Source organism: Coccinella septempunctata, chromosome 3 (assembly GCF_907165205.1).
Source record: "Coccinella septempunctata chromosome 3, icCocSept1.1, whole genome shotgun sequence".
In the NCBI taxonomy this organism is placed as follows: Eukaryota; Metazoa; Arthropoda; class Insecta; order Coleoptera; family Coccinellidae; genus Coccinella; species Coccinella septempunctata.
The window spans coordinates 13063379-13075162 of NC_058191.1; the positions used below are offsets into that span (position 1 = coordinate 13063379).

The following is an 11784-nucleotide window of genomic DNA, read 5'->3' on the forward strand; positions in this document are numbered from 1 at the left end:
AGCATAAATATAATGAATTTAAAATTAAAAATATTACAAGTACACGTCAGCTCTTAATTAATAATAACGTCCAAGCATATTTGTCGTATCCTTAAGTCATTTATGTGAAGCTCCTGGTGCTGAAATAGAGAATACGAAAAAACTAAAGTCGCGTCCACACTATGCCGAACGACATCATTCGACCTGTGTCGAATGGAAAAGTCGAACAAATCTGGACGTGAGTCGAATCGAATCGAATCGTCCAAAAGTCGAATCGAATCATGTCGCTTCCAACCCGAATCAGCGCGGTCCCGCTCAAAGGAAGTCGAACCGAATGAAGTTGAAATTCATAGTGTGGACGTGTTGGATGAGATTCAGATCAGTCGACAACGTGACGAAGACGGTCTTTGAAGGGTGATCTCCTGTTCTTCATTTGTTCGTTGTGACGTTTTACCGGTGTAATGGAGTGGACTGATGAACAAACACTTAATTTCATCGAAATGTATCGTGTTCGTCCACAATTATGGGATAGTACCCATATATATTATAAAAATAAAAATAGGAGACACGATTCATTGACTGAAATTGCGGTGTCATTTGGCATCGAGAAACAGGAGGTGGAAAAAAAATAAAAAATTTACAGAGCCAATTTTTGAGGGAAAGAAAAAAAGAACTGGAAAGTGGTGGTTTGCTTATCAACCGATAATGTTTTTGGCTGACAAGAATAAGCCACGAAGGACAGTGGATAATGTAGATGTAAGTCTTTGATTTGAATTTTCAGTTTTGATTTTTGTTTTATTATGTTAATAAAACATAGGGTAGTCGACTGAACTCATTGCTTTATTTATTAGTTGGTACATAAGTCAAGTTTATTTCAACAATATGGTACTATTCACTTGTTGTTTTGGAAATTCAGTTTGCCAATTGGCGAAATAAAATATTCTGCGAACTCGTCTCTGATAGCTTGAGCGACAGCGGTACTCCTTCTGGGAATTCCTGCAAAGTCGCGTAGTTGCCAAGACGACGCATCATGCCTCCAAAAACCAGGAATAATTTCCCCGTCGTCTATCGATTCACTGTCAAACATTCCGACTGGATTATAGACTGTTCTTGAAGAGCTTTTTCGTAAGTAATTATGAAGGCAAACGGCAGCCATCGTCACTTTCGTAGCAGTGTCAGGTTCCAATTCCATGGGAGATCGAAATACACGAAAACTGTTGGTTATGGCTCCGAATGCGTTTTCTGATACTCTTCGAGCCCTGCTCAATCGATAGCCAAATATCCTCTTCTTTGATCCTTTATCATGCGATCCAGAGTAGGCTTTCATAATATTTGGAGATAGAGGGAATGCATCGTCCGCAACTATCACAAAAGGAGTCGTGGAGGATCTCCCTGGCAATGCCCGTGGAGGAGGGAAATGGAGTGAATTTTCTTCAAGTGCTTTCTTGAAAAATGTATTGTTGAATACACCTCCATCTGAGATTTTTCCTTGGCACCCCACATTCACGTAAATGAAATTATAGTTAGCATCCACCACAGCGAGAAGAACGATGCTGAAATAACCCTTGTAGTTGAAAAAATCTGAGCCTGAACGAACAGGAGCTTTCAACGCTATATGTTTACCGTCGATAGCTCCGACGCAATTGGGAAAGTTCCACTTTTCTTCGAACTGTTTGGCAATTGATTCCCACTCTTCTTCACTTTGAGGCATCTGAAAAATAACCGAATAATTATTTTTCAGAATTCAGTTCACTTTGTACAAAACAGTCAAGACGAAGGCGGTGAAAATGGAGAGCAAATGCAGTCCGAAGGATTAGGAGAGAAACAACCATCACCGTCCAAAGAGTTTCAATCTCCCAAAGCAGCTAGCAGCAAATCTGCAAAACGGAAACTGTCGGATATCAGATCTCCCAGCGCACCTATAATAGATGAAGCCCTCAACCTCATGCGATCTATTCAAAATAAAAGAGCGGACAACACTGATGAATTCTCTTTATATGGCGAACAGATCGCAATTAAAATACGGAGACTTTCTTCACCTAGAACTAAGTTCATTGTCCAGAATGAAATTAATAAAATTCTGTTTGATGCAGAAATGGGATATTACGACCAGCACAATACCCCCATCAGAGGTGTTTACGACCATTTGCCCCAATACCCTACTTCTAATCTGTCTATGCCTTTATCCATAAATCATCAGACGTTTCTGATCAAGAGTCTATTGATAGTGAGAAAAATGTCGAAAATATTGGCGACAAAGTTTATAAATGTTGTGCCAAAGCATGTAGAAATGTTTCCTGTATTAGATGTAATTCAATTTACCACATCAGTTGTGCAAGAAGGCTGAAAAATGTGAAATTCTCTGGTGACAGTGTAATGTGCTGTTCTGGAGGTGAAAACAAGTCTAAGATCAATGGTGAAGATGGTAATTTGTCGAAATTGCAGTTGGAAGTTGAATATTTGAAGCAATTGAATAGTGAATTGAAGGAGATGAATAAGGTGCTAAGTATGAACAATGCCCTTTTGTTGGAAAAAATAAATCGTGAAAATAAATTATCTGATAACAATGATTTACTCATGAAAAAAATTGAAACCCTAGAGACAAACATAATAAAAAATGTCAACAAGAATCTACAAGATAATGCGGTTAAAGTTCAAAATCCCACTTCTCGGAGTAGTCACAGAGAAAAGAACAAGTCAAGTGTGACATCAGAACTACCCACAAAATGGACTGACAGTTGTGAAAATAGTCTTGAACCTAACCTCAAAGATTCTTCTGCAGATTTCGCTGAAGTAAACATCGCTGTCGCTTCTGACTTAGACTCAGTTGACCCTTCTGAATGTAATAACCCTTCTGAATGCCCTGTTGCCGGTGAGGAAACTGAAAACATGAATAAGTGGAGCACAGTACTAGGAAGAAGAGAAAGGAACGTTAGGAAAAATAAGAAGCCAGTTATTTACGGCACTAAATCGTCATCAGATACGAAAATAAACGGAGCAAAGAGAAGGCGTTGGATTTATGTTGGAAGGATCAGGGGTAAGGATATTGAGGAAGCTGATATAAGAGAATATTTCAAATCTGTCGATGGAGCTGATGAGATTGTTGTAAAGAAACTGGAAACAAAGGGAACAAATTCAGCTTTCAGCATAGGTATCGCCTCTGAAGAGGCGTATAACATAATTTTCCATCAGGACTTCTGGCCAGAGGGAATTCTTGTTAGAGAGTATTCATTTCGGAATACTTTTCAGAGAGGCCCAAAGTTTCAGTCGAAAGGTTAGAAGTCATGAGGCAAACCCCGCTGCAGTAAGTGGTCATCAAGAGAGCAATATGTTATCTGTAGTTCATCAGAACGTCCAGTCGATCGGTAACTCGATCAATCAACTAAATATGCTTGTTTCAGAAACTCTGAAGAATGATGATCTCTGTGCTGTATGCATTACTGAACACTGGAAGACAAAGGAGCAAATTTCTAATTTTGGTATTAGTGGTTTTATTTTGGCTAGTGCTTTTTGTCGGGATTACAATGAACACGGAGGAGCTGCCATCTATGTCAAGGAGGGTTTGAAGTTTAGTGAAAGGGTGGATTTGCTAAATCTGTCTGTCAAGAATGTGATGGAGATTGCAGCGGTAGATGTGAGATGCTCTGACAGGGATCTCCTGGTGGTGTCGGTCTACGCTGCTTCGGGGGAGACTGCTCGATTTCTCGGGGAGTTTGAGGAAGTACTTGAGATGGTTTCAAGCTCTGACAGAATGATAGTCATTGGAGGAGATTTCAATATCGACCTGCTCAGCCCTACGAATAGGTACAAACAAAGATTTATTGACCTATTGCTCTCATATGGACTATGTTACACCTTTTCTCAACCTACTAGGTCATCTGCATGTATTGACAATGTACTCACAAATCAGGTGGATTATCAAACCAGAATAATTGATACACATATGTCAGACCATAATACCGCACAATTAATAAGCCTCAGTGTTTCAGGTGGAGTGTCGAAGACAAGTCAGTCTTATAAAAGAATGTTGCAAGGTCCTGATGGTGTTCCTGCCACTGTGGTTAAACACTGCATGGATGAAATATGTAAGCCTCTCGCTCACATCATCAATAACTCTTTGAAAAATGGTATTTTTCCTGACTCTTTGAAGGAGGCGGTGGTGAAACCTTTACATAAGAAGGGTGATGTCAATGATTTGACTAATTACAGGCCTATTAGTATACTGAGCACGTTCTCCAAAATTTTTGAGATGGCAGTGTGCAAACAGTTAACAGATTTCTTTTACAAGTGCAGTTTATTTGCCTCTTCACAACATGGTTACATGAGGGGTCGTTCGACGCAGACTGCAATTTACGATTTCGTCAAGGTTATTATTGACGCACTTGAATCCTCTGAAATGATTCTTGGCCTTTTTGTTGATTTAAGTAAGGCTTTTGATAGCCTCGACCATGAATTCTTGATGAAAAAACTTTATAACTATGGTGTAAAAGGTAATGCTCTGAAATGGTTTGAATCTTTCCTTTTGAATCGTTCACAGAGAGTTGTGATATCTGACCTGACTCACGAAATTAAATCAGACACAGCTAAGATTCATTCTGGAGTACCCCAAGGCAGCATTTTAGGTCCTGTGCTGTTCATTATTTTTATGATCGACCTTGAATGTGTTATCATGAAACATAACATCTTCATGATTAATTATGCTGATGACACTAATCTCCTTATAAAAGCTTTGAGGTATCCTGAGATCGTACGGTTGGTCAATGAGGTTATGGTGGAGGTTTTAAATTGGTTTGCTGAAAATGGACTTTCAGTAAATGCCGACAAGACAAAGGTAACCCTCTTTAAAACTAGTCACGCTGGTTTTGATACCCCACAGGAGCTCAGATTGGAATCAGGGAACATCTCATACTCCCCTTCAGTAAAGATTTTAGGAATGATTGTAGATCAATCATTGAACTGGGATGGCCATATCACCGAGCTATGTAAGAAACTTACAAATATATGTTATTCTCTTTACGTTCTCAGTAATTACCTAGAGACTAATTCACTTAAGTCTATCTATCAAGCCGTCTTCGAAGCAAGGATTAGGTATGGTGCTATGTTCTACGGCAGTTCATCTGGGCTAGAGTCAGTAACTAAATTGCAGAAAAGAGCTCTAAGGAGAATTCTAGGCCTAGAAGTTGGGGAATCATGCAGGAATAAATTCAAACAGAATGGTATTCTAACAGCTGCTGCCATACATATACAAGAATGCCTGCTTTTTCTTTTCAAGAATAGGGAAATGTTCACAGATCTTTCCACAGGAGCCTATAACACAAGAACAACCCAACTTGGATATCCCAAGCATAGATTAACCGTCACTGAGAAAAACGCTGAGTATTGTTGTATAAAATATTACAACAAACTTCCAGCATATATAAGAACCATAACAAACCTGCGGTACTTTAAGAAACAAGTTTTTAAGATATTGTTGGACATTGAACCTTACTCTGTCAAAGAATTTTTGGAATATCATGTATAGAGTTCCTCTTCCTTACTGACACTATTTCTCTTCAAGGTTCTACAATGTATCAATTCATGTATGCCTTTATTAGAAATAAAGCTATATTATTATTATTATTATTATGATGCAAGCTGGCTACTGTACTCCAACGGTGCAGCCCCCGGGATGGTCCTGGCAACCTCAATGGCCTCCAGTGTACACTCTGAAGCGGAATCCGCTGCATCTGTTGGTGCTGATTACTCATCTGATTCTCTCTCCCATGAGCGCTTTCAACAGAGGCAGAAAACAAAACAAATATACTCAACAACAAACGTTGATTACATTTGAGTTTTCTCCAGATTTTATGAGTCAACGTCATTTTTTTTTCGATTTTGTGATTTTTTTCTGTGATTTTCGATCTCTACATTGTAAATTATGATTTTGCATGAAGGGGTTCTGTTTTTTTTGAATATACTTTATGTTTATGTTTATGTTAATCGAATGTATTATATTCTTCAGTTATCCTTGAATTTTCCTACCTTTATATACCCTTGAAGAGCCTCAACGATGGCGTCACATACTTCTGGCACAAAACTAGAAATAGCCTGCTTCGAAATCTTCATTAGGTACATTAAAGAATGATACGAATCACCAGTTGCAAGGAAGCGCAGGGTGACAGCGAGACGTTCACTTGCTGGAATGGCTTCTCTGAAGCTTGTATTTTGTTTTGCTATTTTTGGTCCAATCATTCTCAGCAGTATATCGAAATCGGTCCTCTTCATCCGAAAAAAGTTTGTAAATCCCACGTCGTTTCTGTATTCCAAGTTAAGTTCGTCGACTTCATCTAGGAGTAGGTCCTTCATGAACTCGCTGGCCCCATATCTGTGTCGGCCTTTCTTGATACTGGGTCTCACCCAAAATCTCCGAGGTCGTGGGCGTCGCTGACAAGCTACACCTCCGATTATTATTGCAGCAGCTGCAGCTAAGACAGCGTCATCATCCATATTATTTTTCAAAATCGAACTTCTGCACACCTTCAATGCTCGAACACAACTGAGTCGAACCGTTCTTCATTCGGGACGTCCACACTGCAAAACCAATCTGGACGCCCTGTCGAATCGAACATGGCGAACCGAAAGTGTCGCCCCATTTAGGTCGAAAGATGTCGTTCGGCATAGTGTGGATGCGACTTAACACTGTCTGTTTCTTCGGTTTCCACATCCAACAACATAACAAGAGAATGGCACTTCCTGCTGAAATACAGTGCGACTTGCCCAAGTTACTGAATACTTTCATTCACTAGGAATAACACCACTAACTTTAAAACAAAAATAATGCTATTGCAATGTACTTATAATAACTAAAAGTAAAATAATATTCAAAATTATGTGTTATATTTACATAGTTTGACGTCTATCAAATCAAGCTCTGCTGCTATGGAGGGTAGAGTTCTGTGGGTGGAGATATCTCTCTACCCTCTATGGAGAGTACTCTCCATACTACCCTCCATATAGGAGCGACTAGAAAGAGCATTGAAATCCAACGTTGCCACATTGTGCACAATTTTTGATTGGCATTGACAGCACAGGGAGCTTGCGTAACTATTTTAGCAGAAAGTGCCATTCTCTTGTTATGTTGTTGGATGTGGAGGCCGAAGAAACAGAGACAGTGTTAGTTTTTTCGTATTCCTGAAGGAATTTCTCTATTTCAGCACCAGGAGCTTCACATAAATGACTTAGCCTAGTTGCACACACACCGATTTTGGACGGCCGATTTTAGGGATGGGCGAAAAATATCGATATATCGAAATATCGATATTTTTTAAAAAAATAATCGATAAATATCGTCGATATTTCGAATTCCGATACTATCGACTATCGATATTTATTTCGAAGTATCAAATTTCGATATTTTTCCATGTGTCGCACATCGTTGATCTGATGTGTTTAGTGTGTAGTATAACGACCACGACAATGAGTGGTGTTTTGGGTTAACTTCGTAGTTCAATCCTTCGTATCTACGCATTGAACTCTGTGGGTTCCCATAGAGTTCAATGAATCTACGGTACGGATAGATCATTGTAACGCTTTGTGACAGTAGTTCTAAACGAAAAGAAAAGGAGTGCACGTGCAATTTGCACTTAAAATAGTAATTGATATTAGTTTTGTATTTTAAATAACAAAAATATTGATAACACTTCCAAATCTGTGCTTCATTACGAATATTTTAATAAAGCTCATGGGTAACCACAAATTTGGTATATATCGTTAAACCGATATACATATTCAAATAATAAAAATATTGATAACACTTCCAAATCTGTGTTTCATCCCGAATATTCTAATATATCGATATATCGAAATATCGATATTTTTTCACGATATATATCGATACTGTTGAGAAATATCGATACAATATATATCGATATTTTTTTCACGTTTGCCCATCCCTAGCCGATTTTATATCGGTCGTCCAAATTCCAATAGTGAACCACGTGTGGGAACGGGACCTTGCACATACGCCGACCACTGATCGGTGACGGTAAAACGCCGGTGAGCAACCGTCCAATATATATATAATACCGGCAATACCTGGATGTAGTGGCGTACGTGACTAAGTACACGTTTGTACAAGCACCGATTGTTTACCATTGAACTAAAGAAGGAGTTCTTTCTTGAGTTCAATGTTTTTTACCGACCATTTCAGTCGACTTTAGTTGAGTGATCGTTTGGACGGTAAAAATCCGGTTAGTGTGCTAGCAACTGCTACCGATAAAATATCGGCCGATTTTATTCCGGGCCGTCCAAAATCGGTGTGTGTGCAACTAGGCTTAAGGATGCGACAAAAATGCTTGAACGTTATTATTAATTAAGAGCTGACATGTACTCGAAATATTTTTAAATTCATGCTGTTTATTTCTACACTAGTTATATTTTGATACTGTTAATATTTTGTACTGATATTTTCATACAGTTCCCATTTATATGTATAGTGAATATACCTTTTCAATAAAACACTGCACCTTTTCAAGAAAATTTATTACAACTAAATTTCATGAACATTATAATATATACAACGTGTCCCAAAATTCAACTATAAGCCGGCGCCGTAGGGTGGACATGGTCATAACTACTCCACAACTAATCAAGCTCAATTTTTTATTTCATTTCAAAATAACTTATGAAATTCTTCGAAAATTAACACCCTCCATAATATTTTAAGTAACAACGGTCACAATTTTTCAAATATTTCTGATATTTTTTTGTATCTGCAACTTAAGGTTGTACAATACTTCCATTCGCCCTATGCTTCACAATGCTATTTATTTCCATCGTAATTCAAAAACGGATCGATGAATTCATCTGATTTTCAACATATACAATCAGAAGGAAGGAACAAAGAGACTCTCGTTTCGTTTTTGAAAAAAAAATGAATATTTTTCTGTTAAACTCAGTTCGAAAATGGTGGTATTTATATATGAGTATAAATTCAAATGCAGAAGTGATGGTTCGAAATGATCAACGAGAGTATTTTCTTAAAGAGAACTTCTTCAGGATAACAAAAAAAAATTTAATTTTTTTTCAATTTTCCTTGATTTTTGAAGGAAATAAGATTAATTCACCCGCCTCTCATCAAACTCCACCCTCCTATTTCTGAGTAGCCAATTACAATTTACTTTGCTCTTGCATTGAGATTTATGGCCAAACAGTCGACCAGCTTTTATGAGGGTTAATTTTATAATAACAAAAGGACGGGTGGTACTCGACTCTTGCAGAAAATTCAAAACAGACAAGATTTATAACATCCTCATAAATTTTACGGGAAAATAACGTTTTGGTGTCCGACTATATGTACCATTCTATGTACCATCATGAGAATTCTAAAAGAACTTTTAGAGTTCAATGATATGCACCTATATAAAACATATAATATTCGAAAATTCGTTATTTTTACGAGTCATCGAAAGTTTCGGCTGATATTGTAGGTAAGAGGGTGAATTTTAGGGAGTCCGTTTCATAGACAGTTCGGGCTTACGGAGCAGCCCTTTCCCATGCTGCTGGGTCCTGCCTGGCACCTACACACTTGCAGAGGTCCTTCAAGGCTGAACAATGAAAAAACATTCGTTAGGAGGAGGGAAATTCATGAAAGGAGAAGAGAGAAATTATTGACCTTTTCAAGAAAGAGAAAAGAAAACTCTCTCCAATGGCCCGGATTTCAATTACGGACTAGATGCTGCCCAACCTGACATCACTGAGGAAGAAATGTCCTCCAAGAAGTCAGAATTTTCAGATATTCTCAGAAATAGAAAATCTGACTCGTCAAAGTTTTGGAATAAATAACTCGTGGGCAGCATGACAATGCACTTTGGAGGCAATGCAGGCAGGACTATCTAACATTTTCGAACTTTGGTTCAGTGGTGAAAAAAAATCAACCACTCCTTGCCAAAGTAAGGCGATAACACTGTAAGAACATTAAAAAAAATGTAGGGGTAACCCGGTGCGGATAATTTATTGACCCTGAGTATCCATTCCTGGGAGCCTCTCCTTATGGATTGGTTGGGGACGATGGTTTGATAGAGGTCAAATGTCTCCAATCAATCAAAGGAAAGCTAAGGGACTACAAATAACTGCACTGCTTCACCATCGAGGATGGTAGAATGAGGTAATTCTAAGCTAATTCGTTATCTTCGAAGAAATATCATTTTCTATCATTTTAAGGCTGAAAAAAATTCATAATTATTTTTACCAAATGCAAGGACAATTGAATATCTGTAAACAAATTTTTTGCGATTTCGTTCTATATTCAGATGATGATTTTCAAATGGAAAGAATAGAATGTGACGAGGCACTATGGAAAAATATCATCTTGCCAAAGCTGGAGGAGTTCTATATGAATTGCATTCTTCCTGAATTAATAGATGGGAGAATACCAAGAGGAATGCGGGCACGGGATAAAAATGAAACATGGCAATAATTTTTAAAATAAAATATTTCGAATTTCAAACTGTTGTTTTTTCCCAGATCATCAGTTTCTAAATGATTATACCTATTCACTATCATCACAGCTATAATCATTAATTCAAGGCCTGTTAATTTGTATACTGCAAGATATTTCAGTTCTTTCTCCATACTAAAGCATCATTAGCTGATGCAATGAAATGTCTACATATTTTTGTGCTCGTACCAGGTTCTTTCATACCAAAGCTCGATTGAGAATTTTTCGATTTTCAACAATATTTATTTTCGCGTCTCTGTTACTACCATCGCGCTGAAACTCTTATAAGTGGAAGTGATTCGAAATAAACCAAATCTTTAGTAGACCCTTTTATTAGGGATAATAAACACATAAACTCAACCATCCTTCGCTTGCTGTCCCCTCAGGCAAAAGGTCTTGTAGCGAAAAAAGTGGGTGGAGCTATTGTCTCGGTGGGACGAAAATATGTTCAGTTAAAGAAATTTTCATATAGTGCCATCTAGCGGAATTCACGTTTCGGGAGAACGGGTATAACACCCTTAAGTTGTACTGCTGCTCAGCACATCTCCTAAAACTAGAATACTCATAGTTTTTACAAAAAAAATTATCAAAATATGTTTTTTCCATAAAATTTTGAAAGATTTTTACTTTCAGCCCTCTTTCCCTAATTTTTTCCAGAACTATTCAACATCAGTGAATAAAAGCATCTTGATAGACTTAATATCCATCGTAAAATAGAAATAAACAAACAGCACAGAGAAAATTAAATTTTACTTCAGAATCAGTTAAATTGCAAGGGCACAATAATTTGCCACGTTTGTTTTGTAGTAAATACAACCTCGTACAGTACAGAAGCAGTGCTGACATATGTTTGCACATTCCAGACAAACCTGCTTTGTATGTCTATTTCATCTTTCCAATCTTCACCTCATCAACTATAGATAACGTTCCCTCAATTTGATGGGGATGTCCTTGCAGAGCCGATGTTTGTTGATAGAGTCCCGCAATGTTTTTTGTATCCTTTGTAACTGCTTTCCTTCTACATAAAATCAGATGGTTGGCATATAACACTTGCTCACCCTCTAAAATACATCCACTATCGGGTGTTGCATGTGAATATTTGAAAATTTCTGACAATTTGAAGAACATTTTGCCAGATGATCTGAAATTTTTAAAAACAGTTACTAACCTCAATCTTTTACTCCTTAAAATATAACCAAAAGATTAACTTACAATATAGCCAAGAATTAACGAAAGAGCTTTCAGTTGATGAATTGGTTCGATTTTGATAAACAAAAATCACTAATCTTTTGTTTGGGAAACAGCTGATTATGGCGAATGCAGCGCCC

General features: G+C 37.7%; 1 protein-coding gene across 1 annotated transcript; it reads right to left on the reverse strand.

Annotated features, from left to right (window-relative positions):
• Positions 1-871: 871 nt before the first annotated feature.
• LOC123309614 (protein ANTAGONIST OF LIKE HETEROCHROMATIN PROTEIN 1-like) lies at positions 872-6465 on the reverse strand. Its single transcript, XM_044892814.1, has 2 exons — positions 6001-6465; positions 872-1690 (listed from the first exon to the last, which is right to left on the reverse strand). Exons 1-2 carry the CDS (start codon positions 6463-6465, stop codon positions 872-874), a joined length of 1284 nt encoding a protein of 427 aa, XP_044748749.1.
• Between the last annotated feature and the right edge of the window lie 5319 nt (positions 6466-11784).

What these genes read in the sequence shown, in the direction of transcription:
- LOC123309614 (XM_044892814.1), bottom strand. Translation starts at nt 6,465, where the DNA reads ATGGATGATGACGCTGTCTTAGCTGCAGCTGCTGCAATAATAATCGGA. An exon ending in CTCTTCAAGGGTATATAAAG is followed by an intron (nt 1,691 to 6,000) that starts GTAGGAAAATTC and finishes GTTATTTTTCAG; the next exon opens with ATGCCTCAAAGTGAAGAAGA.